Below are 27,962 nucleotides of genomic sequence, written 5' to 3'. Positions count from 1 at the left end.
ATATGTTAATTCAGGCAAATGTTCCATATTATCTGTTGACCATGTTGAAAATATATCACCTTTCTAGAGCATTAAGGTATGATGGCGTTTGGCTTTTTTTAATACCGTCGATCCACAATCTGTCTATTGTGGGACCCTTCACATGGAACAAGTTTCCAAAAGAGTTAAGATTGCTCTCCAATTCGCTGACATTTAAATAAGAACTTAACACCTTCTTGTTTTCACAAGCTTTTGTTGGGCAAATTAGCTGTTCTACTTACTAATGTTACAAATTCATTGGAGTTATTGATAATGCTAGCTTTTTAATTGCTGATTTGCAGGCCATGTTGTTTGCTATCCATATTCATTAGAAGGGTTTTTTTCCCCCAATCTTTACATATGATAGCTACTTTTAATAGATTTTGAGTACCACAATTTGGATGGCCTGATGTATGAGATGTTTGTTTTTATGCTTTGTATTATAAAGATTATGGGCTCCGTTTGCAAAGCTGCACTACTAATTAGCACATGCTGAATGCAAAGAAGTCCATTCTATTCTAATGAGCTTCTTCGCATTTGGTGCACCATTATAGAGCAGCATTGTAAAATGATTCCTATATGAAACATGGATGTTTTTATGTAATCTTTCTAGAATACTGGTATAATATAAATCAGTATGTATAAATAAATAAATAATCAATAATACATGCCTAATTGAAAAAAATGTGCCCATTGACATTTATTTATTTTTATTTGATTTATTTGATTTTTTAGCCCGTCCTCCCAAAGGAGCCCAGAACGGGTTACAAAGTACATCCATAATAATCCAGACAGAGCAGAGATGACATAGTTTACATAAATTACAATATAGACATGACAATAAAACATATTTACTAAGTAGCATCTGGTGAGATTAAGTGACATAGGTGCGTTGACTGGGTGGCATTTCAAGGTGAATGACTTTAAGGCGCTGGGTTAATAAAGAGGAAGGTTTTCACGGCCTTCCTGAAGTTCCAAAGTCCATCTAGTGATCTGACAGATGGGGGGATTGTGTGCCAAAGTTTGGGTATGAAATGTGAGTAGGAGCGTTTGCGGGCGGTTTCAGTTTTGAGGGAGCGGCCAGAAGGTATGGTCAGTCGTTTTTCTCCTTGGGACCTCAGAGGTCGCTTTGGGAAGTAGATTCGTAGTTTAGTTTTCATGAAGTACGGAATCGTTTCATGAAAGGTTTTGAAAGCGAGGAGCATGTCTGAGTCATGTGTAAGAGTTAGCTAACTGTTAGTTTGGATTTAGGTCTTTGGATGTATGCCTGGGGGGATAATTGCTGTATTTAAACATCTCAAAAAAGGTGAAAATTAAGGGCGTGCTAAATTGCCACATGCGCTTGCTGATACCGCCTCCTTTTAAGCAGGTGGTAATTTTTCAGCTAGTGCGCGCTAATCTTGTGCATGCACTAAAAACGCTAGCACTCCTTAATAAAAGGAGCTCCTAAGAGTTTGGAGCTAGGCTTCTTAACTGACCCCCCCTGAATATTCAGTTTTGTGAAATCGGGCACTTACATACTTGGGTTACAAAACAAAATCCTGAGTGATGTTGCACTTTTTTTGAATGTGCTTTTTTTTGGAAATGGTTGTATCTGTTTCACGTGCTGCCAACTGCACGTGTATTTCCTGCAGCCTTGTAGGTAGGTATTTTACAAAAATCCATCTATTCAATGAGCCTTTTTGTAAAAATTCCCTACAAATTGTGAATATCCAGACTTGGGCTTCCATTTTCCTATCTGGATGACCCATGCAAAATTAATATCTGGTGATTAAAAAAACAAAAAAGTCCCCAAACAACAATTAGCCATGCACTGCATGCAGTTATGTTCCTTGAATGTATTTGACCTGAAATAAGTATGAATGTGCTTACGAAGAATATTTTCTTCACTTAATTGAACAGGAGAGGCATTTACAGTATACAGTATGTCTAAAAACATCAGCTGTTGCCTGGTAATGCCTATTTTTTTGAGCATTTTAAACCTGATGGAGTTTTGGTTAGAACAATTATTGAACTCTACAGCAACAATTTTTGGGTGGGATAGATGGTTACAGTTTCACAGCTATTGATCAACACAGTCCTACAATGGTATGATTACATTACATTACATTATATTACAGATTTCTATTCTGCCATTACCTTTCGGTTCAAAGCGGATTACAAAAAGAGTTATGGAAGAAGGGTTACAACGTTAGATCAGAGAAGGTTTCCAAGAGAGGGAAAAGTAGGATCTGGGGTTAGGGAGGGGATGGTAAGAAGGGGGTTAAGCTTTATCATGGTATTAAGCTTTATTAAGGGATTTCTTGAAGAGTATAGTTTTTATTTCCTTTCTGAACATCTTGTAGTCTGGGGTTGTTGTCAATAGGTTGGAGACTTGGTTGTCTATCTTCGCTGCCTGAGTGGCCAGTAGTCCGTTGTATAGTTTTTTTCCGTTTTACTTCTTTGATTGGGGGGTAAGTGAATGGGTGTGTGTTTTTCTATGCCTGGTAGAGGTGGTTTGGATGAGGCGGTCGTTTAGGTAGGTTGGGCTGTCTCCATTTATAGTTTTAAATAGTATACAGTAGAATTTAAATTGTATTCTTTCCTGGATTGGAAGCCAATGAGAATTGATGAATGCCTCAGTAATGTGATCATGTTTTTTCAATGAATAGATGAGTCTCAGAGCTGTATTCTGAATTGTCTGTAGTTGTTTAATCATTATTGCAGGGCAGGGGAGGTAGAGGATGTTGCAATAGTCTAGGATACTTAGGATTAGAGATTGTACTAGGAGCTGAAATTGTGTTTTTTCGAAGAATTTTCGGACTTGTCTAAGGTTTCTCATAACTGCAAAAGATTTCTGTATTGTTTTGTTAATTTGTGGTTGCATGGTACAGCCTCTGTCAATAGTCATACCTAGAAGTTTTAGGGTGGTTTGCAAAGGGTAGTTGATAGAGTTGATTTCTAAGTTGGTTATGGTTGGGATTTTGTTATTTTCTTGGAGGATGAATTTAGTTTTGTCTGGGTTGAGTTTCAGTTTGTGGTCTTCCATCCAAGTCATAACTGTAGCTAGAGTTCTGTGTAGTGTGTCTGACATTAAGAGCATTGGTTGGTCGAAAGGAATGAGGATGGTGATGTCATCAGCATAGCTATAAGAGGATAGGCCTTGTTTGTTCGGGTAAACACCAAGAGAGGCCGTATATAGGTTGAAGAGAGTAGGGGACAGTGGGGACCCTTGTGGAACACCGCAGGGGTTGGACAAAGGTTTGGATTTTTCTTTGTCTGATTTTACTTTGTATGTTCTGGATTTTAAGAAACCTTCAAACCATGAGTATACTTTATCTGAGATGCCTATTGAGTCCAAGATTTGCAGTAGGATGTTATGGTCTACCAGGTCAAATGTCGCCGTCAGGTCCAACTGTATGAGCAGCATTTTTTTTCCAATGCTGAGGTGTTGTCTTGCTGTGTCGATAAGGGAGCCTAGTAGTGTCTCTGTGCTGAAGTTAGTTCTGAAGCCGGATTGCGTGGGATGGAGTAAGTTATGGTCCTCGAGATAGTTGGTGAGGAATTTGGCTACTAATCCTTCTGTTAGTTTGATATATAGAGGTATTGAGGCTATTGATCTGTAGTTGGATGAGAGGTCTGTTGGTCCTTTTGGGTCTTTTAATATTGGGGTGATGATAATTTCGCTGAGGTCATTCGGGAAAATGCCATCTGTGAGCATGGTTTGTATCCAGTGTAGGAGTAAGGTACGGAACTTAGTGCTAGCTAATGACAGGAGATATGGCGGGCAGTGGTTGAGTTCACATGATGCGTGGCTGTACTTATTGTAGAGTTTGTTGAATTCGGTCCAATGTATCTTAGGGAATTGGGACCAAGATCTGTCTGCATCACAAGATTCATTTTCTGTGGGGAGTATTGTGACTTCGAGTAGGTGGGTTGGGTTACTAATGAGAGTAGCTCTGGTGTTTGTAATTTTATTCTTGAAGTGTTCAGCTAGGAGGGAGGCTGAAGGGGAGGAGTTATTGTTAGTGGTCAAATAGGGTATGGTGTTAGTTAGATCTTTTAATATTTGGAATAGTTTTTTGGTGTCTTGGGTTTCTGTGCCTATTAGGTTGGTGTAATGTTTTTTTCTCTTTTCTTTTAATAGAAGTTTGTATTGTTTGTTAATTTTTTTCCAGGCGGTTTTCGTGTGATCTTGGTTGGGTTTTCTCCATTTTCTTTCCAGATGTCTACATTGTCTCTTGAGTAGGAGTAATTCTTCGTCGAACCATTGGTCTGATCGTCTGCATGTTCTGGTTTTGGTTAGAAGTGGGGCTTGTTCATCAAGGATATTGTTGCTCAAATAGCCCCAGTGTGAAATGAAGTCTTTGGGGTTATCTTCTTGGATTCTTTCGTCTACTTTTGACCAGAAAATGGCGGGCTTGATGCGTTTGCGTGATGTGTAGGTTACTATTTTGTATATTGGTTTGGATTTGATTTTGGTCCAGATGATGTTGAAGGTGTAAGTGTAGTGGTCTGACCAGAGGGATGGGGACCAGGTTCCATTAGACATTTGAATTTCTGAAGTAGATGTTTGATGGGTCATGAAGGCTGCAATGTCCAGTTGGTGTCCTTTCTCATGAGTAGTTTGTGGGTTTAAAATTTGGAAGGATAGGGCATTGAGGAAAGAAAGTAGATTGTCTACTGGCTTGGATGAATGGTCTTCAAGATGAAGGTTTAGGTCTCCTAGGATAAGATTGTGTGCTGCTGTAAGTGAGTTTTGGTATATGAAGTTTTAAAATTCGGATCTAACCATGGCCCAGTTTCCCGGTGTTATATAACAGAGCATGCAGTTTAGTGAGTTTTTCAGTGCGGTGGAAGAGATTTGACATGCTAAAAGGTCCATGTAAGGGGTAGAAGTTTTTTCCAATATGTTTAAGGTTAGGAAGTCTTTGAGTAAGATCGCTAATCCACCTCCTCTTTTTTTCTCTCTGCAGGTCACTGTAATTTTGTATCCTTGAGGACAGACTTCTGTAATTCTTGGGTCTGTGTCCGATGTTAGCCAGGTTTCTGTGAGGAAGAGGCAGTCTAAGTTTTCATTTTTTATCCAGGTTTTTATAAGTTCTGTTTTTGGACCTAGGGCTCTGACGTTTAAGTAGGCACAGTTAAGGGTGGTGGTTTCTGTTTGGTGGTTGTGAATCGTTTTAGGGTAGATGAGTGAATTTGGGTTATGGTGCGGTTTGGTCTTGGGTTGTGTTGCTCTTCTTCCCCATGCTGGTGTTATGGGGTGTTGAATGCTTGTTTGGTGGTTGGAGTTTCTGTCTATTGGAACTCTCCTGTTAGGGTGAAGGGTTTTGATTGCAATTGAGCTAGTGGGAATGTTGGGTAGGTTGTTTGCTTCTACCTTACAGCTGGATATGAGAAGGATTATTAATAGGATAATCTGGGTGTTTGTTTGTGGAATTAGCTTCATTATGGAGGTGGGGCTGCTGGTAGAGGCAGTGTAGTTTCCAGTGGTTAGGTTGTTGGCTGTGTTTAGTGTCTGGGTAGGAGAGTGGGTTGTGAAGGGAGGTGTTGAGGACCAGCGAGAAGGTAAAAGAAACTAAAACCGGCAAAATCAAACTTTTAAACTGTTGAGGAGATCCTGCTGAGCCTTCCAACTGGCTCAGCGGTGCACCGTCGGGAGGGGAGGAGGCGGAGTTCGCTCCCATGCTCAGATTGTGCCTTACTCTGCTCCCGCTCTGCCCCGAGTGCTTCCGGTCCGTGGGGGGAGATGTTGAGGTCCGACGAGAGGTAAAAGAAACTGAAACCGGCAAAAACAAACTTTTAAGCTGTTGGGGAGATCCCGCTGAGCCTTCCAACTGGCTCAGCGGTGCACCGTCGGGAGGGTAGGGAGCGGAGTTCGCTCCCATGCCCATAGTGTGCCTTACTCTGCTCCCGCTCTGCCCCGAGTGCTCCCGGTCCATGGGGGGAGGTGTTGAGGTCCGTCGAGAGGTAAAAGAAACTGAAACCGTCAAAAACAAACTTTTAAACTGTTGGGGAGATCCCGCTGAGCCTTCCAACTGGCTCAGCGGTGCACCGTCGGGAGGGGAGGGAGCGGAGTTCGCTCCCATGCCCAGAGTGAGCCTTACTCTGCTCCCGCTCTGCCCCGAGTGCTCCCGGTCCGTGGGGGGAGGTGTTGAGGTCCATCGAGAGGTAAAAGAAACGTTTAACGTTTTTAAACGTTTTAAAAACAGTTTTAAAATATTTTTCATATATTTTAAAGATACATTTTTTTACATTTGTTGAGTGATTTTATTCAGCAGAATAAGCATGGATTTGAAGTTTTGATTGATACATCTCCCTACACTTTAATGTTATATGATAATTTAACAGTGTGACTGTTCCTTTCACAAATATCCTAGCAGGCTCGTTTACTAAACTAAGAACATAAGAACATAAGAATTGCCGCTGCTGGGTCAGATCAATGGTCCATCTTGCCCAGCACTCCGCTCACGTGGCGGCCCTCTGGTCAAAGACCCGCACCCTGAGACTAGCCCTACCTGCGTACATTCCAGTTCAGCAGGAACTTGTCTAACTTTGACTTGAATCCCTGGAGGGTGTTTTCCCCTACGACAGCCTCCGGAAGAGCGTTCTAGTTTTCCACCACTCTCTGGGTGAAGAAGAACTTCCTTATGTTCGTACGGAATCTATCCCCTTTCAATTTTAGAGAGTGCCTTCTCGTTCTCCCTACCTTGGAGAGGGTGAACAACCTGTCCTTATCTACTAAGTCTATTTCCTTCAGTACCTTGAATGTTCTGATCATGTCCCTTCTGTTCGAGGGAGAAGAGGCCCAGTTTCTCTAATCTTTCGCTGTACGACAATTCCTCCAGCCCCTGCATTAATACAGTACTAATATACCTTAAAGGCCTATGTTACAGCTTGATACATGCTAAAGCACCGCTAGCATTCATCAACAAGCTTGGCATTTAACATTTGCTCTTTTCGTAATGAGGTGTAAATTCTCAGGTTTCAGGTTTATTTAAAAATTTGATATACCGCCTTATTAAAATTCAAAGCGGTTTTACATAATATAAAAACAAAGTATAATAAGAGTGTACATTATAAACAAATTACAAACAATGCTAGAAACAATCAGATGCACTGACAAACATTAACTTTCCGATACAAGATGGAGAAGGGCAGAAATACAATTTGTGTAAAGAGAAAGAGGGGAAGGACCAAAACAAATGGAAGGGGAATAAAATATAAATAGTCTAAAATAATCTATAATAATAAAACGTTAAGTGCGCATGCACACTCGCGCCACGTGTTTCCTGCTCCCTGATCTGTCGGGATGTGGCAGCACGAGTGCGCATGCGCTAGATGGCGCGGAGTGAGGGGCTGGGACTTAGGGGAAGGAGAGCAGGCCCAGGAGAGCGAAGGAAGCCTCAGTGACACTGAGCCACGAGGGAGAAGGTGAGCGGAAGGGGGAGCAGCGGAGAGGCGGGACTGGCCGAATAAAGTTATATATTATTAGAACGCAAAATGTGTCAAGGTAAACATTTTTAGAAAAGGCACCCACAAGAGTGCGCATGCGCGTCAGACAAGCCTCCCTGCTCTCCACCTCGCGCCACTGCAGTGGATCCTCTCACGAGACGCCCTGCATTGGTGCTACAATGAACGGTGTGTGTCTCCAATGCGCTCTTATTTTTTTGCGTCGGTGCTATAGGATCGACGAATGTGTAAGTTTTGACGTTACAGGATCGTCCCAAATGCGCTCAGTTGTTTGTTTTCCGGCGATCCCGCAGCACTGTCAGAAGAACCCATCTCCCCCCCCCCCACACACACACACACGATCGTGTAGTGGCCACTTTTATGAAAACCACCTTCAATATTGGAAAAAGCATTTTTGGAGGAAGTACCAAAAGTGCTACACAATCGTGTGGGCTTTTTTTTTCCTGACAGTGCTGCGAGATCGCCGTCCAGATGTGCTTTTGTGTCGCAGTTCCAAACGCATCGCCTATGATGTCACACATCCAGCCTGCCTTTCTTCGCCGCCTGCAACAGATCGTAAGCACTTTGAAATTATATTAAGCAAAACCTCTTGTGGGGTAGGTTTCCTCCAAGTCTCAGTGAGTACTGCTTGTGCAATAGAGACAAACAGCAAACAGACAAGTAAATAACTCAGAGCATGAAAAATACCCAGTAAACTCCTGAGAGGTCACATACAGGAAGTTTTGAAAATCATACATTTTAAGAGGAATAAAATCAACAGACTTGCAAATTCCCAGGCCTTAACCATTCCATTAATCTTCTAACAAAGGCTTAAGTTGATTAAGCCAGCATTTAATACTTGCTAATTGCATGTTTTTTTTATTGCCTGCATCTTGTACATAGCCTGCAGTTTTTTCTTGGTTTCTTCTTGATGTTTTTTTTGTCAGCTTTGCTTAAATACTCGATTCTGCCGAGCTGTTGATTCATAAAGTTGTTCACCAAACATCTTTATTAATTAACAGGTCAATAGGGAAGTGGAGGAGGGGGGGAGAAATGGTGCTGCAAAGAGGGCAGGGAGAGAGACAGATAGAAAGAAAGACAAATAGTGGGAGGGAGGGAGACAGAAAGAAAAGAAGAAAGAGACAGGGGCAGGGAGAGAGACAAAAAGAAAGAAAAACAGCAGCAGAGAGAGACAGAAAGAAAGAAAGACAGAGACATATTTTCTAGCACCCGTTAATGTAACGGGCTTAAAGACTAGTGTAAAATAAGCTAAAATAATAAAAAAATGGCAAGAAACAGATTTCCATTATGGTCCTTAGAAGGACTATTATACACTGAATGCATCTTTAAAAAGAAAGGCCTTCAAGTTACTTTCAAATTTATCAAGGGATGCAATTTCTCTTATATAATTTGGTGCTGAATTCCAGATGGTAGGGGCCGTAACAGTGTTAATGTATCTTAAAGAGGGGATGGCTCGCAAGTTTTGATTAGATGAATGTAATATACGATGGGGGGGATTGGGGGATTAGTAACCTGTTAATAAAATCAGGTTGGCCGAAAGTTTTGGTCTTGTAAGTCAGTAACATTATTTTATAGGAAATTTGATGATCTATAGGAAGCCAGTGAGCATTGATCAAAAGAGGTGTGACGCAGTCTCCTTTTCTCAAGGGAGAACAATCCTAGTGTTATAAGTCTGTCCTCGTATTCCAGTTTCTCCATACCCTTCACCAGTTTTGTTGCTCGTCTCTGCACCCTCTCCAGCAGTTTTATATCCTTCTTTAGGTAGGGAGACCAATGTTGGACGCAGTATTCCAAGTGTGGTCTGACCATTGCCCTATAAAGCGGCATTATAACTTTCTCCGATCTACTCGAGATTCCTTTCTTTATCATGCCCAACATTCTATTTGCCTTCTTTGCCGCTGCCGCGCATTGTGCCGACGGCTTCAGGGTCCTACTGATAGATAGGACCCTGAAGCCGTCGGCACAATGCGCGGCAGCGGCAAAGAAGGCAAATAGAATGTTGGGCATGATAAAGAAAGGAATCTCGAGTAGATCGGAGAAAGTTATAATGCCGCTTTATAGGGCAATGGTCAGACCACACTTGGAATACTGCGTCCAACATTGGTCTCCCTACCTAAAGAAGGATATAAAACTGCTGGAGAGGGTGCAGAGACGAGCAACAAAACTGGTGAAGGGTATGGAGAAACTGGAATACGAGGACAGACTTATAACACTAGGATTGTTCTCCCTTGAGAAAAGGAGACTGCGTGGGGATATGATCGAGACCTTCAAAATACTGAAAGGAATCGACAAAATAGAGCAGAGAAGATTATTTACATTGTCCAATTTGACACGGACTAGAGGACATGTAATGAAGCTAAGGGGGGACAGGTTCAGGACTAATGTCAGGAAGTTCTGCTTCACTCAGAGAGTGGTTGACACCTGGAATGCCCTCCCAGAGGAGATTATGACGGAATCGACCGTCCTAGGCTTCAAGAGCAAACTAGATGCATATCTCCTTAAGAGAGGCATATAAGGATATGGTGGACTATAAATTAAGCCAGGTGTACACCTGGCAGGGCCTCCGCGTGTGCGGATCGCCGGACTTGATGGACCGAAGGTCTGATCCGGAGAAGGCAGTTCTTATGTTCTTATGTTCTTATGACATGATCGTATTTACGTGCTTTTGAAATAATTTTAATGGCAGTATTTTGAATAATATGAAGATATTTTATTTCTTTCTTAGTGATTCCTTTGTATAGTGCATTACTGTAATCTAAGCATGAAATACTCCCATTCTATAACTTGGCGCCTACTATTAGGTGCCAATGATTGCTATATTTGCATGTAACTGCTAGGTGCTTTTTTATAAAATACACCCCAAAGTTGTTTAGTGCATAGTTGCAAGGGTATGAATATATGGGCAGAGCATGGAAAGGCCATGAGCATGTCACCATATTACCATAAAGGAGGATTATAATGTTTTAAATAAATAAATTACACACTCAACTTATAAATCACTATTACTTTTGTATACTGCCTAGTATACTTATGGCTCCTTTTAAGAAGGTGTGCTAGGGTTTTTAGTGCATGCACAAATTACCGTGCGCTTTAGCGAGCGGTAGTTAAAAATCTACCACCTCCTAAAAAGGAGGCAATAGTGGCTAGTGTGCTCGGAAATTTAACGTGCGCTATTGTGTTCGTAAAGGCCCTAGCACACCTTTGTAAAAGGACCCTTAGGTACACAAATATACTTGAGCTACCATAAGTGGGTGCACCAATCTTTGGTGCACCAAGGTGTATTTGCATATTTACACTATTTACACTTCAAATTCACTGAGCTTTGGAATAACCTCCCTGCCCCGCTGCGGAACCTAGGCTCATTCTAATTATTCCAAAAGCATCTGGAAACCTGGCTTTTCTCCAAAAAAAAAAGCTATCTATTTAAAATGTAAAGCTAGCTATCCTCTTCATAACCCCTAATTTCTTATTATGTCCTTCCCTCATTTATTGAATTACCTATAAACCGTGTCGAGCTCTATCTTTATGGAGATGATGCGGTACACAAACTTAAGGTTTAGTTTAGTTTACACTAATATTAATATTAATAATAATAATAATAAATTTATTTATATACTGCAATACCTCACGTTTCAATAAGAGGTAAGAACTATAAAAGACAGCAAATTTACACAGTACATTATATATAAAATATAACATTATGAAATTATTAACTTATCTAGATTATGCATATTTATCAAACAGATACCGTTTTTAATGATCTTCTAAAGGCCTGGTAAGAAGAAGAATTTAAAATCAAACCACTAAAACTTTTGTTCCTAAGTCCTGCCTGACTTAGGTTAGGGTTACCAGATGTCTGGGAAAACCCGGACATGTCCTCTTTTTAGAGGACTATCTGGGTGCCCGGATAGAGTTTCCAAAACCTGGTAGTTTGTCTGGGCTTTGGAAAGCCCTGACCTCCTGGCCGCATCTGGCCAATATGACATATTCCTCTTCGGTCAAGATCGAGGCAGCGTCGGCATAGTCCGTACAATCAAACCACATCAACAAAAACTTCAAATGTGCAAAATTTGCTGCTTATAAAACAGCGGTTCTGAAGAAGCCCTGAGTACACATACAGGGCGAAACGGAGATCTTCCGTCTGCAGTTTCATTTAGTGTGGACGTCAACCGGCTCCTATCTTTGAGCTAAGTACCACACAGCTTTCAGCAAGTTCAGTAAAGAATACTTTAAGAACACTTGATCGAGTAATTTAAAATACAAATATGATAAAAAGTGAGAAAATATCAAGAAAATAATAAAACTTAAAATAAATATAAAACAACAGAAGGCTCACAGAGAAAATAAGATAAAATTCGATGATGGCCCTAATAACAGTTTAATATATACATCTTGCCACCAAGTTATAAGTGCCCATCAAAGTTTTTATGTGTTAATAGCACACAGTAACACATTTTTATTCAAAGGATATTAAGCCTCATATGAATAGTGCATGAATTGTGTTTTAGTAATGCACTTTTATCACATTTCAAAAAAAATAGGTCTCTTAGGTCAATTTTTAAATCCAATATGAGGCTTGCATTGATGCAGTTACTTTGTATTCACAGGACTATAAGCTCATTTTCAAAGGGAAACTGCATGGGATTTCCCCTTGAAAATGCGCTAGCTGTGGGAATGGACTGGTTTCTCTGGCCATATACATGCAATTGCTTTCAATAAGGTGCAAAGATTACTGTTGAAAATGCGTGTGGCTCTTAAAATGAAACCTTAAAATGTACTCTCCCTCCACTGACTTCATCGTGTCCTTTTTACATCATAGGTAAAAGTATCTGATTTGCAACTAAGGTGTATATATTTATTTGCATTTGGAATGGGGATTTTCAGTGGAGCATTTTCTGCACCTAAACAAAAAGTTTACCTACAGAAATATACAGAAAATTGCTCTTATGGAGGATAATTTGTATGGCTGGCAATTTAGACTTATAAAGACCCATGAAGGGGCATTTTTGAAAGGCTGTCCACATCAGAATAGAAATGTCCATCTTGCATGTATTTTTGAACAGGAAATATGTTGAGATTTTCAATTTGAAAATATGTGAGATGAATATCTGTGTGCTGGAGATGTCCAGCATGAACAGCCATTTTACAAACTGGAACATCATTATGAATGGGGGGGAGGGGGGACATAGAATTCTATATGGCAGCATTCTTAGAACATGGCTACATAGATGTCCATGCATGTAATTGTGAAATCTCCAACATACCTATTGTACCTGAATGTATACAACTTCAATAGCTTTCAGGCTTATCAATGGCTTATATATTTTGGTACAGTAAGTATAGGGTTACCATATTTTTCTTGGCAAAATCTCGGACGCCTGGCCCTACCCTGGCCCCATACTTACCTGAATCACTGTGGCGGTTATTCTGCTTCTTGAGTGTATGCAGTATTTAGTAAATACTACCTGGGAGTCAATATATTCAAACTTCTGTGATATATTTTAAACAAATGATTTCTTACCTGCATAAAAGGAGTTATTTGAATTGGGTGAAGCATGCAGGTTCTAAGCAGCTGCCCTTTATAAACTATAGCAATCATATCAAAGCCAATTGCTTCAGGAAGAGCCACAATGACAGAGATAATCCAGATCAATACAATTTCTACTGCAGTCCATTTTGGCACTCCGATTCCTTTAATACGACTCCAGGAAGCAACAGCACGATATCTAAATGTCAAAGATGAATGATTATGAAATATCTGCCTACATGGAAGAGGGCAACAGTGACTAATTTTGTAATTTGCTAATTCATGATGTTATGGAAGTGAGGCACACGTTCTTTTTTAATCTGTATCTTTTTTAATCTGTATCTAAGATGTCTAACAAATATATTATCTTTACTCCTAGAAATTGTGAATTAGCTTGTCTGTAGTTCTCAGCCCAGTCCTTCACTCAGGTAGTCAGGTTTTCAGGATTTCTACAATGAATATGCATGAGGGAAATTTGCATCTAGTGAAGGCAGTGGATGCCAGTCTTTCTCATGCATATTCATTGTAAATATTCTAAAAACTAGATTGACTTGATATATCTGAAGGACTGTGCTAAAAACCTATAGATAGATTTAATATTAGACATGCTATAGATAGATTTAATATTAGACACACTGGGGCCCAGGGCAGAAATTTTGAAGGAAATTCTAAAGTCTGGCAGCAGCTTTTTTTTTTTTTTGGGGGGGGGAGGGGGTGCTTTGGGACCCTTTTAACATGATACCCATGACAATTGCCCTTTTTGCACTAATCTAATGCTGGCCCTACCTATGGATTAGGTAGGCTAAACGTTCACCTCAATCAGATGACTGGACATGTTGAAAACAACTATTGGGATGATTCTGGAGGACTTTACTGGAGCACATAACCAATTTCTTTTTAGAACTGTAATTCATCAAGTCACTAGGACTCGAACACCCCACTGGGGTGTTTTACGTCTTAATAGTGGTAGTATGTATCAGTGACATCTAAAGCATGGCTGCAGCAGGATTAACTATGGTCTTAAACCCTGGTAACATAATGGAAGTTAGTTTTCAGGCAATCGACATAATATGTCATTCTTAGTATTCAAGGTGATAATTCTTACCTATCAATGCTGAGGGCACACAGGCTCAGCACAATGATTCCTACTGATACTTTTTGAATGAAGGGTATCAGCTTACACATCACTGCTCCAAAGGGCCAATCCTGCCCTAGAAGCTTAACAGAGAAAAAAAAAATGTTAAAATGAGTTTTTGTTTGACTGTTGAATTCCTTTTATAAAAGTTTCCCTGAGTAAAATTTGCTCTTAATATATATTTAAAGCCATCAATGGACGATCAATAACCTCTTCTGTTTTAATTAGAAGTAAGTACATTGCAGTAACTGCACTGTTCAGGCCACACCCATTCTTTGTCCAGAGCCCATCCAATTCCCAACCTCCAATGCATCATATGCAGTTAACACAGGATTTTTAGTTCACTGGCAGTTTTAAATCTATTTGATGCTGTAGAAAATGGGTTCAAAGTGATTTCCAAAGTCATACTGAGAGGTAGGTGTGACCCCCCATCATGATCTGACACATGATTTAGTGTTGGATTAATTAGGGTCTCGTGTTAACTCTGCTTTAGGCACTTACTTCCTGCTTCTGTATAGGTTACCCGAATTTGGGCACCTAGATTTGGGTAAAATCAATTATTGGAGTTAGCAAGCAGTTAATTGGTCATAATTAGAAGTTATGAGCATTCTGCCCTATTCTATAATATGGCTCCTAAATTTCATGGTATGCAACTCCAAAGGGGGTTTGACCATGGGAGGGGCAATGTTATAGAATACCTGCCATCAGTTGGGAGCCAGCATTTACACCAATCAAATACTTGTGTCCATAGTTAGGTGCAAAATGTACACTCAGACCACCTTTTATAGAATACTAACTTAGCACAGATTATCTTGGTGACTAACTTTGGACACCGTTTATTGAATCTATCCCTTAGTGCACTGTAAGTGCAGTGCATTATAAATGTTAGCCTGGATTCTCTAAATGGCACCAATTTTTAAGGTACCAGTAGGCACCCAAACTCAGTAAAAACACATCATTGAAACAACATTTTTAATTGAGTTTCAAAGTGTCTACAGCTGTTTCAAAAATCTGCCTAATTCCACTGTGGGCATGGCTAATGGAAGTGGCATTAGGCAGCCTAAAACGCCTACAGAGATGTGATTCACATCATAGTCCTATCTTTTCTAGAAGCGCAATTTTGTACTCAGTGCTGTCTTGTGATTGACACGCGATCAGCAGCCACTTTTAAGGCGGCCACCAACGGCACTGGTTACAGAATCCGGGCCCAAATGTCTACTCTCTGTCCATACTAAATTGAAATACCCTAGTGGGAAAATTTCACAGAATCATATAAATCACACACCTCCCACTTATCTTTGAGTGCAAAATCTATTTTACATACAGGAGTCGGCCTCAGTACTGGAGCCTACGCGTAGTCGTAGTCAATGACTGGGGCATTCAGCGTAGTTGTTTTAGCTCCTTATTCTCCAATCATTGGCCATACTCCCATCTTTTATTTCAAACTCAACTATTCAACTTATCCTATTTATTTTAAAAAACTTACAATAATTTATTCAGTAATTTATTTTCTGAAAATTTTCTCTTTTATCATATCTCACTAAAATTTTTTCTTTTTGTCATATCTCACTCAATTTTCTGTTTTCCTACTCTTTTACTGTGTATTTTTGCACTACTTCGTCTATCAAGACTGCATCAAGACTGCATCAAGACTGCTTCCGAACTATACAGAACATGGCTTGATTCCTATACACTTTGGTCCTGATGCAGTGGGTTTGAATTGTTACCCACGAAACGCTGGCCACGTTGGCTCTTCTTGAAATACAAGCGCTGACCAAAAAGCTAAGTAATTTTCTAACAGCACTGAATATGATTTGCTGTAAACAATTGAAAAAAGATATAGATTATAGACGGTAGTTTCTTGATAGACGAAGTAGTGCAAAAATACACAGTAAAAGAGTAGGAAAACAGAAAATTGAGTGAGATATGACAAAAAGAAAAATTTTTAGTGAGATATGATAAAAGAGAAAATTTTCAGAAAATAAATTACTGAATAAATTATTGTAAGTTTTTTAAAATAAATAGGATAAGTTGAATAGTTGAGTTTGAAATAAAAGATGGGAGTATGGCCAATGATTGGAGAATAAGGAGCTAAAACAACTACGCTGAATGCCCCAGTCATTGACTACGACTACGCGTAGGCTCCAGTACTGAGGCCGACTCCTGTATGTAAAATAGATTTTGCACTCAAAGATAAGTGGGATGTGTGTGATTTATATTACTCTCTGTCCATACCATGCCCCCTGACAGAGAAAATTCAGAAAAATTAAGTAGTGCATAATTTAACATGTGATAACAAGCAAACTACTGTAGTATAAAACTCTTTAACTCGGGTGTGAGGTATCATAAAATATTGATGCACTTTAGTAGAATTACCCCAGTGCCTAAATCGGTAGACACCATTGAAAATGGCACCTACTTCATGTCAATCAAATTAAAGTTCCATTTATAGAATTGCACCTAACAGTGCCTAACTTGACTTAGGCATCAGTAGATGTCATAATGTTAGGTGCCATTATATTAGGTCCGGGTTTTCCTAGGGTTACCAGATTTTCCTTTGGGAAAATCTGGACCCATTGCCACACCCCCAGGACCACCCAGTTATGCCTCTGTCATGCCCTGTTCTGCCCCAGTCCCTTCCCACAGATGATGTCATGCGCATGCTTGGAAGCTCCTTTCCAATGCGATTTTGTCAGGAAGCTTTACAAAGCCTGGGCAAAAGGAAGACATGCCCTCAAAAGGAGGACATGTCCAGGGGAATCTGACGACTGGTAACCCTAGGTTTTCCTGGCCTAATTTACCGGCACCTAACATAGACACCTACCGATGCCTAAGTCATTCCACCCCTAAGCACGCTCCTTTGTAGACCAGATAAACTAAGAACAAAACTCTCTTCTTTTTTTGTTCCATCTTTAAGTTTAACATCTTATAGAAAAATGCAACACACAAATATATTATAAACATATGTTATCATACATTAGAAAATTCTTAACGAAAAACATGTCATTATCTATCCATCCCTTCCTCCCTAACCAAACCCCCACCCTACCTCCCTCCCATATGTTTGACAGATCAATTATTCCATCATACACATTGCTTAACAAAACCCTCTAAAGGGCTCCAAATATCCTTAAATGATGCCATATTCCCTGATCTTTCAACTAAATTAGCTTCATATTTTGTACTCAATGCTGTCTTGTGATTGACACACGATCAGCAGCCACTTTTAAGGAAGCACACAGTTTCCTACCAAAAATGAAAATTCAACGTGAAACCTTCCAGTTCTTAACTATTCGCTGTAGTTCTACTCCAGATAGTATCATGAACAATTTATTTTTATTTACTGTCAAATAGGTTGTTGAAGTAGCACGTGCTCCACATATCACCATTCCATAAGAAAGAGGTATACAAACTTCCAATATATTTTGTATTTTATTCCACACCTCCTGCCAGAATGTTTGAACCAGTGGGCAGTAAAACAAAAGATGATCAAGTGTACCCACTTCTTTCTTGCAGCTCCAACATGCATTAGACTTGTTAGCATCCAATTTCTGTAACTTAACCGGTGTCCACAATATTCTATGGAGCACACATTAAAGAGTTTGTCTTAATGACAGAAAAGCCGTACATCATATCCTTTGAGTCCATATTTTCTTCCAGTTTACAGATTAATCAAAATCAGTCCAGGCTGTGGCTTGGTCTCAAGGAGTAGTAGTAGTTCACAAGGTTCCAAAGTAAAACTTGGCCGACTTGAATTAAGCCTCTTCTGCTTACAGATATCTGCTGGAGAGCTGCTCTTGTCGTTCCTGGGTCTTTCTAGCTTATCTGTGCTTGGAGGTTTTATCCTGCCTGGGCCTTGTCCTCTCTACTCTGCCCTCACTGAACCACATTATAATACAATATGGGGACTTCTATTCCACAGCTTGACAGAAGGCTTAGTGCAGAATACAATGAAAAAGTTATTAAGAGGGGAGATAAAATATCCCAGATAATACAATAAGAAATAATAATAATGATAAAAGAAAGAACAAAATATAGACCTTCAAGAACTTCCTGAATAAATAGGGCTTTAGTAATTTTCTAAATCTTAAACAGGAAGGTTCCAATCTTAGTAATGGTAGAGAATTCCAAAATGTAACTGCTTGATAAAGAAAACATGCAAATTAAGGGCTATGTGATGGCTAAACTTCCTCCGTATGTACCAAATCGGTCCCTCCACTCCCAGGATGGAATATGCCTCAAAACGCCCCCTGGTGTGCCCTTCAACTACAAACTGCCAAACAAGGGTCCTACTCCCATTTCATACCGAGCCACTGGAATTGACTGCCATCACAGATCAGATCTCTTGAAGGTCTCCTCAACTTCAGAAAAGCAAAAAAACCTCTTCATCTGACCCCCTGCCCTTGATCCATGGACTACAAAGAATTGTATATTGGTAATCGGACCAGTCTGTGTCACGTAAGGATAACTACACCTAATATGTGCCAACTAGGATGAAAACTTGCATTGTAATCTTGTACTCATATTGTGTATGTTTAACCTGTAACCCGTTAAGCGCTCTTTGGGGACAACGGGATGGAAAACAAATAAAATAAATAAATAAGGTCGCTTATAATGTATATTGTTTATAGAGGGGGAAATTAACAAAAAATTATTCTTTATGTGGCTTTTAGAAAAGGATAGATAAGGTCGCTAACTCTTTCAATTGAAAGGAAACACCAGAGTGAAAGGGCATGGGATGAAGTTGAGAGGTGATAGGCTGAGGAATCATCTAAGGAAATACTTTTTTACAGAATGTGTGGGTAGATGCATGGAATAGTTTCCTGGTAGAGGTAATAGAGACAAAGACTGGGTCTGAATTCAAAAAATTGTGGAACAGGCATGTGGGATCTCTTAGGGAGAGGGGGAAATATTCTCAGCCCAAACAAGAAGAGAATGATGTGGAGCCATGAAGCTTACAAGTTATTCCTATGCTTCCAGATAAATTTCCTAAGGCATCAAGCCACCAAGTGGTATAAATTAATATTGGAATATTTGAACAAAAAACCAAAAGTCTGAGAGACATTTGGAGCATTGAGATTGAGCAGCAGATTTCTGCGGTCTCAATGGCCACAAATTTGGACTTGGAGGATGAGATGTACAGTGTCAACATCTATGAGACAAACATGGGGTTTTTGTTGCATAGAAGTTTTTGGACCCCTGTTAGATTACAAAAGTTAGATAATTCAAAATCTAATAGATGCTGGCACTGTCTTCTTGACATAGGGACACTGGATCATCTGTTTTATTGTCCTTTGATACTCAACTTTTGGAAGTTGATATGGGGACATATTAATACCATATTGGATTCATCGATTCCATTAACCTATGATATAGTTATCTGTGGGACACTTTTGCATATTAAATCCCCATTGGATAGGTATAAATGGCAGCTTTTCCTGATCATGACCGGGATAGCCATTTAAATGGTAACTCGCAATTGGAAAAATTGGGATCGCCTTAGTTTTACCTTTTGGTGTGCGAATGTATATTTATGTTACAAGTATGAAAAAATGAACGCTGACATGTTGGGACATAATATGTTATTCGGATTAGTTTTGAGTCCATTGACGTCTTTTGTTACTTTGTTATAATTGTCTCTTACCTTAATTTCCTCTAGATTATACACACATCCAGGGAAGGAGGGATTATCTCCTTTGTTTTAGTACTTGATTAAATATACTGGATGGGAGGGGGGGAATTCATTTTGTATTGTTACTGATGGATTGTAAGTGCTGATTCTGATTATTAATATATGTACAATTTTATGTACTTTATAATAGCCTTGAAAACTTAATAAAGATTCAAAAAAGAAAACGAGTTATTCCACACTTTTCTTGACACATTTCATTTCATTTCATATCACTAAAATGAGAAGTGTCAAGAACATTTTTCTCAATGGAGGAGGGCAAATCTGGAAACTGGAATGACTATTGAGGTGATTAAATTTGCAGATGACACTAAACTGTTCAAAGTTGTTAAAACACATACATACTGTGAAAAATTGTAGGCAGACGTTAGGAAATCGCAAGATTAGGCATCCAAATGGCAGATGAAATTTAATGCGGACAAATGCAAAGTGATACAAATTGGGAAGAATAATCCAAATCAGTTACCAGATGCTATAATTCACCTTAGGAGTCAGTGCCCAAGAAAAAGATCTAGGTGTCATCACAGACAATATGCTGAACCTTTCCACCCAATGTGTGGCGGCGGCTAAAAAAAACAAACAAGGTGCTAGGAATTATTAGAAAAGGGATGGTAAATAAGGCTAAGAATATTATAATGCCTCTGTATTGCTCCAGGGTGCATCTTCACCTTGAGTATTGAGTTCACTTCTGGTCACCATCTCTCACAAAGGATATAGCGGAATTAGAAAAGGTTCAAAGAAGAGTGACCAAGATGATAAAGGTAATGGAACTTCTCTCATATGAGGAAAGACTAAAGAGGTTAGGACCCTTCAGCTTGGGAAAGAGATGGCTGAGGGAAGCTATGATTGGAGTCTACAAAATCTTGAGTGGTGTGTAGAACACGTACAGATGAATCGATTTTTTACTCCATCAAAAATTACAAAGACTAGGGGACACACAATGAAGTTACAGGGAAATTCTTTTAAAACCATCAGAATGAAAAATTTATTTTACTAAGAGAATAGTTAAGCTCTGGAACATGTTGCCAGAGGATATGGTAACAGTGGTTAATGTAGATGGGTTTCAAAATGGTTTGGCCAAGTTCCTGGAGGAAAAGTCCATAGTCTGTTATTGATACAGACATGGGGGAAGCCAATGCTTGTCCTAGGATTGGTAGTATGGAATGTTGCTGCTATCTGAGTTTCTGCCAGGTACTTGTTACCTAGATTGGCCACTGTTGGAAGCAGGATACTAGGATAGATGGACCATTGGTGCAATTCAGTATGGCTATTTTTATGTTTTTATCCAGAGTGAAATTGTTCTCCTTCATTAAGGCAATTAGCAATGTTCCAAGCTAAACGTCTTCCTCAAAGCAGACTGAGCTGGAGCCAGGAAGTTTCCCCACTCCATGAAATCATTAAATTCCAAGAAATAATTAAGTTGTACAGCCACAGCTGTCTCCAATAACATAACCAAAAAAGTATGTTAGCAGTAGGGCAATAATGTTAACAGGAGGATGGATTTAAAGCTGTCTATTTTTAAGAAGTGAGCTATCAGTTTTAATAAAGTGGGATAGAAACCTTCTGCTAGGCAGGTTTCTAACAACATTGGGCTTCTACCTGCTTTTGCCGGGTCAGTTTTTCCTGTCAGTCTGCCGATGTCTGGTGTTGTGATATGGTGGTGATGGGTGCAATGTTCCCTCTGTGTGACTTGCCGGAGCGAGAGCAGCGCATTGTGAAGGAGGCAAGAGATTCGTCCAGCAGGCCGAGAAGGGTGTGCCCGTTCCCCTCAGGATCCAATCTGCTCAACTGGAAGACCCTGCAGCGCGGTCTTCTCCGGCTTCTTGGGTCTCTGGTGAGGGTGGTATGCTGCGGCACTTCTTCCATTGGCTGCAGCAGGGCCCAGCGTCGCCATTGATCCATCATTTCAAGGGATCTCCAGTGGCCTGGCTTCCTTCCTTGATCTGCTGTCCTCGACTGTTTGGACTCCCCGTACCTTACATTTCTGGAGGCCTGTGCGGCTTGGGATTGCCAGTGTTTGTATGGCTTAAGATATGCTGAGGCATTGGATCCGATGTCTGCTTCTGGGAATCAGGGGCCAAGCAACAGAAATAATTTCAAGCCTGGATTTCAGTCAGACTGACTTGATTTTTTGTTTTTCTATTATTCAAGTTTATGAATTACTTTAACTTACACATTTGATCCAAGATGGCGATCTGAGAGCAGGACGCACTGAGCTGCTTGTCCCAGGATCGTGTTCGTTGGAACTTTTCTAGCGGTTTTCACTTACCGCGATGCCGAAGAGACAGGGCCGGAGTGCCGCTTCTGCCTCGCGGCGTCCTGGAGCCCCGGGTCTCGGGAATATACATGAACTCTTGCGGCGCATGCAGGAGGTCACAGCGACGTCGGATGGCGGCCCGCAGAGGACACAGGGAGGCGAACCCGTTGTGGATGTTCCTGGGCCCGATACTACACTGAGCCCCGATGTTAGGGCACCGCCCCCGCAGCCCCAGACGACCAGCTCTCCCAGGGGCGGGGAAACCCCGGATTCACTGGTTTTCTCCTCTCCAGAGGCAAGGAAGGATTCACTGGAGAGTTTGGAGGATGGGGCCCACCTTTCCAGGGCCCCCATGGAGGTATCTGGGGGAACACCATCTCAACATGAGGGGGAAGGGCAGAAGACACCCCTCGATGGACTTCAGGACGGTGAGCACTTTACATTTACACAAACTCCAATTGTACTGATTAAACCTGAAGAAGTGACTTTAGACTCTATTTGGGACTTAATGGCTGGTTTTGTTAAAAATATTACTCCTACATTTCAACAAATTGAAGGGAAAATTAAGGAACACGATAAGGAACTGAAGAACTTAAGAGAAGAAACGAATACTTCTAACTCATCTATTCAAAAAATAGAAAAAGAAATTGTATCATCGAAACAAATTCAAGAGACCTTAGTTAAAGACAATATTAACCTAAGGAAGAAGATTGAAATGCTTGAGAACAACTCACGTAGCAATAATTTAAGGTTAATTAACTTTCCAAGACTCGAGTTAGTAACACCTAGAGATATGCTTAAGAGATATCTAGTGGAGAATTTAGAGATACCCGAAGATTCATTACCACCATTTTCAAGGGTTTATTATTTGCCTGATAAAGAACAAAATCAACAACCAAAAGTAAAATCTTCAGATCAAAAACCCTTAAACATTTCACAGATTTTAGAAACATCTGAGAAGAATTTAGCATCACCAGCCACTATGATTATTACTTTAGCTTTGCCAATTGATAAAACATGGTTGTTAAAACTTTACTTTAAAAATAGACAAAAAAGCTTTTTTGGTTATAAAATACAAATGTTCCCAGATTTGGCACGGGAGACGCAAAGGCGCCGCCGTGAATTTCTTCTTTTGAAACCTGGGGTTTTATCTTTGGGGGCAACTTTTTATTTGAGACACCCGTGTAAATGTATTGTATATTACCGTACTCTTAAATATGTGTTTTTTGAACCATCACAACTGACCAATTTCGTGGCTATGTCTCGTCTGAATGTTAACAATCTTTGAGCCCTATAATTTGGATATTGTGACCCCATCTCAATGCTATAGCTCTCAGTTTCTTGTTATTATTACTGTTTTTCTTTATAATTTCGCCAATTTTCTTTAATTCTTGGATCTTAATTTGTGGACTTGAGCATAAATAGTATATTTGTTAACTTAGGAATTATATTACTATTGTATTTGATATCTATTCTATTCTTGCTTTCTGTACAAGTGTAATACTTGAAATTTAAGTTGAAAATAATAAAAATATTAAAAAAAAAAAAAAAGAATTACTTTAATTTTATTCCTTTACACTTCACCTTTGTTCTTTTAATTTTATTATTTGAATTCTTGGAATTTTATTGCCTAACAGCTTTCCCTTTCATTCTTTCTTCCTTTATTGTCTCTAACCAATGTACTCTTTCATCTTATGTACTTTTATTTCCTATAATTCATCTTTAAAGGTTATTTAGAAAAAATTATGTTCCTGTCTAGGATAGTTAGGAATATCTATGGAATACCTTTTCTTAAATGTTATTAATTCTTTCCTTACTATATTCCTTCTTTGTCAAATCCCCTGTAATTCCTTCTTTACTGTATTCCTTCTCTTACCGTCTAGAACTGAAAGGCATTGTGCAGTATACAAATTAATTATGTTATGTTTATAATACTATTGAGTCAAGAGCTTCCCTAAGTAAAACAGGACAGCGATCCAGGCAACAACTTCCCTTTCCAAACTGCCTGATGTGAAGGGCAATTGTATAAAGGGCATCCAATTCTATGCACCAATTGTGTATGATAAGTTTTAGAATAAGCACACATTTACATGAAAAATGTCATAAATTAACATTTATTTATTTATTGGGATTTATTAACTGCATTTAAGAAGAAATTCACTCTAGGTGGTGTATAGCAGGTATTATTCATCATAAAACTTACAATTTTGTTAACAGCATAACAGTAGTACAAAGACCAAATATAAACATAAATACAATGAATGAGATAAAGTTAAAATCTGAAAACTGAAACTTAATAATAGGACTACAATGAAAGCGTTTCAAAGATATGAGGGGCCACTGAAAAGTTCTCAGCCCAACCAACAAATTTGGGGCAGTCTCCATTGAGGGTATTCACTTAGGGTCTGATTCTGTATAGGTTGCCGGTCTCAGCAGCCACCTAAGCAGCTTTTGAGGATCACACATGGGTGTCCTATATAGAATCGGGTCTATCCTAACGGACAGACACCTAACCCCGTCTAATCCTGCCTAACCACCCCAATTCTCTAACCAGCGTCTATGTTTAAGGCGCTGGTTAGAGAATTGTGTTGCCGTAGAGCTGATTGTGGCAAGGGAATCTCCCTGCCACGATCAATTCAGAGGCAAACGCAGTGGCAGGAAATCCGTAAATTCGGGCAGTAGGAGGGATGCCAACTCCCTCTTGCCAATCCCCTCTTGAAGCATCCCCCAGCAGAAGGAATGCCCAATTTCTCCTGCCAGAACCCCCCGAGCAAATCCTGGCAGGAGGAGTTCCCAATTCCTCCTACAGGAACCCCCTGAAACCCTCCCACCCAACCCTAGGAGGTAGGAGGGATGCTCACTTCCTCCTGACAGACCCCCCCCAAAAACACCCCCACATGCAACCACTATAGGCAGGAGGGATGCCTACTCTCTCCTGCCAGAATACCACCCTGAAACACTTCCCCACCCAGCTATCGACCAACCCTCCCTACCCATTGACCACCCTTCCACCCACCAACCCCCCACTCACCTGGTGATCCCTCTAAAGGGGAGACCACTACCCACCCAATTCCCCCAGTACCTTGTAAAAGAAGGTCGAGCTGGAGGGAGGCACATACCCTCCAGCCTTCAGGCCTGCCACTGGACAATGGTGGATCTTTCCCTTCCCAGTGCATTCTGGGATGTGCCAGGGAGGAGCCTAAGGCCCTGATTGACTCAGATGCCTAAGGCCCCTCCCATAGGAAGTACCTTAGGCACATAGGCCAACCAGAGTCTTAGGCCTCCTTCCCAGTGATTTCTGGGATGCACTGGGATGGGCCTAAGACTTCAATTGGTCAGATACCTAGAGTCCCTCCCATGTGTGTGATATCATCCGCACATACTCAGAGGCCCTCCAGATGTGGCCAGAGCTCGTTGTGGCTTTCCAAAACCCAGACAAATGCTAGGTTTTGGAAAGTCCATTCAGGAGCCCGGACAGTCCTCTAAAAAGAGGACATGTCTGGGTTTTCCTGGATTTCTGGTAACCCTAGCATAGGCACTCTCAAGTAGGGCATGAGAAGTGTTTTAGTTGGAAAGGCAGATGCTTATGCTTACTCCTGGAGGGGCAGTTGCCCATGGAGTGATTTGCTTTTAAGCTGGGAGTGTTTTCCTTTAGACTGAGTTGAGAAGGAATGTTTTCCTTTTTGATTAAACTGAACTGAATGTGAGGTCTTGTATTATGCCCATTGATGTAACTTCTGAATTTGGAACTGGTCTGAAAGTACATCTTTATTAGTCTTTGACAACTCTCTCTGGGAGAAAATTAAATTACACAAAGCAGGCTCATTCTTATGGACAAAATCCAGATCCAGCTTAATTATTACAAGTGACCTGTTGATTAATTTGTCATCAATTAAACATGAGTTTTGGATTAAGGATTTAGAACTCTCATTAATAGAAGACAGCCTCTGCACAACCACAGGTTTATCTCTAAGGATATGCTTGAATAGAAGATCAAGCAGAGGTTGAAAGAGTAAAAAACACTATTTTAGTGCTATGTTTGAGAGAATTCAGCATCCACTGTTATACAGAGCAGACAGTTCTATCAGAGATGTTCAATGTGCCTTCATTGAGAGTACATCTACTTTAAGAAACATTGAATTGTGCCAGAAACAGTCAGTGTTATTAACTGTGATATGTGTGGGACTGATAGGATAAAGATTTTAGCATAAAGTTAATTTAATAATTCAAAGTGTGATCAAAGTCTGTTAGAGAAGCTATCAGTGTTAACAATAGTGTGTTCCATATAAGGAATTTCTAGTGCAAAAGGCATGAATCTTGAAGCAGTGGGTTATTCACCTCTAGTTACGAGCTGTGTAGAAGGAATCATCTACATTTATTTTTTCTCTCCCTCTGCTCTGCCTTCTGCCTCACAGGGCTGTGTTGTAGCTTCTCAGTTTTTTCCTTCTACTTGCGAGTTGGAAGGTGTCTTTCTGATCTGCTCTGATTCTGGTTTATTATTTTCAGGATTTTTTTTTCCAGACAGAGGTATCATCTGCAGCATCCACTCTTCTGATCATCCTCCTACTACAGACAAAGTAGAGGATCCAAATCAACAATGTCCAATCCACAAAAAGTCTCATCCTCTCATAAAATGTCGAGGGTTTAGGGAGAAACCCTTGAAAGAGCACAAAGACTTGTTGAAAAAGCTCAGAATTTGTTACAGATGCTGCTCTTCAACCAATCATATGGCTAACGATTACAAGGCCAATCAAATGTACGGTATGACAGTGATTGACATATCAGTGCTCTCCATCCTGACAAAGCCAAACCTGCTCCTTCAGAAACCTCAGCTCCTGAGTCAACCCACAGTTGGGAGAAAGATACAGAGCAAGACACATCATCAACAGATACACCAAATTGCACACAAGTGTGTAGAGAAGGCCTCAGTGCAGGGTCATATACCAAGATATGCTCAGTCAGAGTATATCCCAAAGAGCATCCTGAGATATAAGCTGTTATAGATGAACAGAGTAACAATCTCTGGCAAGGTCAGAGTCCTTCAGTTTAATAAACATTCAAGGAGATTATTTTCCCTACAGCCTCAGAAACTGTTCAGGGGTGGTGAGCATAATGGGGAAAAGAGCAAGTGGGTTCATTATAGAAGCAGTGGAAGGCAATAAGGTGGCACAATTACCTACTCTTATTGAGTGCAAGCAGATACCCGATAACCGGGATGAAATTCCCACACCAGAGGTTGCAAAGCAATACACTCACTTGAAGCTCTTAGTCAAGCACCTGCAAATGCTGAAATTCTGCTTTTTCTAGTTAAAGATGTGCCATAATTGTTAACAGTTTGAGATTCATGTGCTGGTTCACTCTAGAATCCATACACCTGTTAACATCTGCCATTCAGGTCACACATTTCTTCTACAACTCAAGAATGATCCAACGCTACAAACTGTCACTTCCCTCTCCACATCAAATCCAGAGAAAATCACTTTTCAAGTCTACCTTTAAGTTCCAAGGTCCCAAGATTTGGAATTGCTTTCCAACCTACTTGTGACAGATCCCTTTCTACCTTCAATTCAGGTAATCACTAAAAATATCTCTATTCTCATTATAATCCAGGACTTGAACTCTATAATGTCTGATCCTTGATGTTACTGTTATGAGTCCTTATTAATCTTATGTAAGCTGCAAGGATTCCTAGCAGACAATTGCGGGATATATGAAACAATATAAGAACATAACATAAGAACATAAGCATTGCCTCTGCCGGGTCAGACCAGGGGTCCATCGCGCCCGGCAGTCCGCTCCCGCGGCGGCCCTCCAGGTCCATGACCTGAAAATGTTCCCTACCTAACCTAAAAAGTCCATACCCTATTTGCTCAGTGTCCTG

At 40.2% G+C, this 27,962-nt stretch overlaps 1 protein-coding gene across 1 annotated transcript in view; it reads right to left on the bottom strand.

Moving 5' to 3' along the window:
* EDNRB (endothelin receptor type B) overlaps window positions 1–27,962 on the bottom strand; it is an 80,686-nt gene that overhangs the window by 8,264 nt on the left and 44,460 nt on the right. Inside the window, exons 3-4 of the mRNA XM_033949416.1 lie at window positions 14,106–14,218; window positions 12,995–13,199 (exon numbers count right to left, since the gene is read on the bottom strand). Of these exons, the coding sequence (XP_033805307.1) occupies window positions 12,995–13,199; window positions 14,106–14,218 (318 nt within the window). The remainder of the gene's footprint in view (window positions 1–12,994; window positions 13,200–14,105; window positions 14,219–27,962) is intronic.

The sequence above is a fragment of the Geotrypetes seraphini genome, chromosome 6, assembly GCF_902459505.1.
Source record: "Geotrypetes seraphini chromosome 6, aGeoSer1.1, whole genome shotgun sequence".
Lineage (NCBI taxonomy): Eukaryota > Metazoa > Chordata > Amphibia > Gymnophiona > Dermophiidae > Geotrypetes > Geotrypetes seraphini.
The sequence above is the reverse complement of the archived record's forward strand: the minus strand, read 5'-3'. Positions and strand labels throughout refer to the sequence as shown.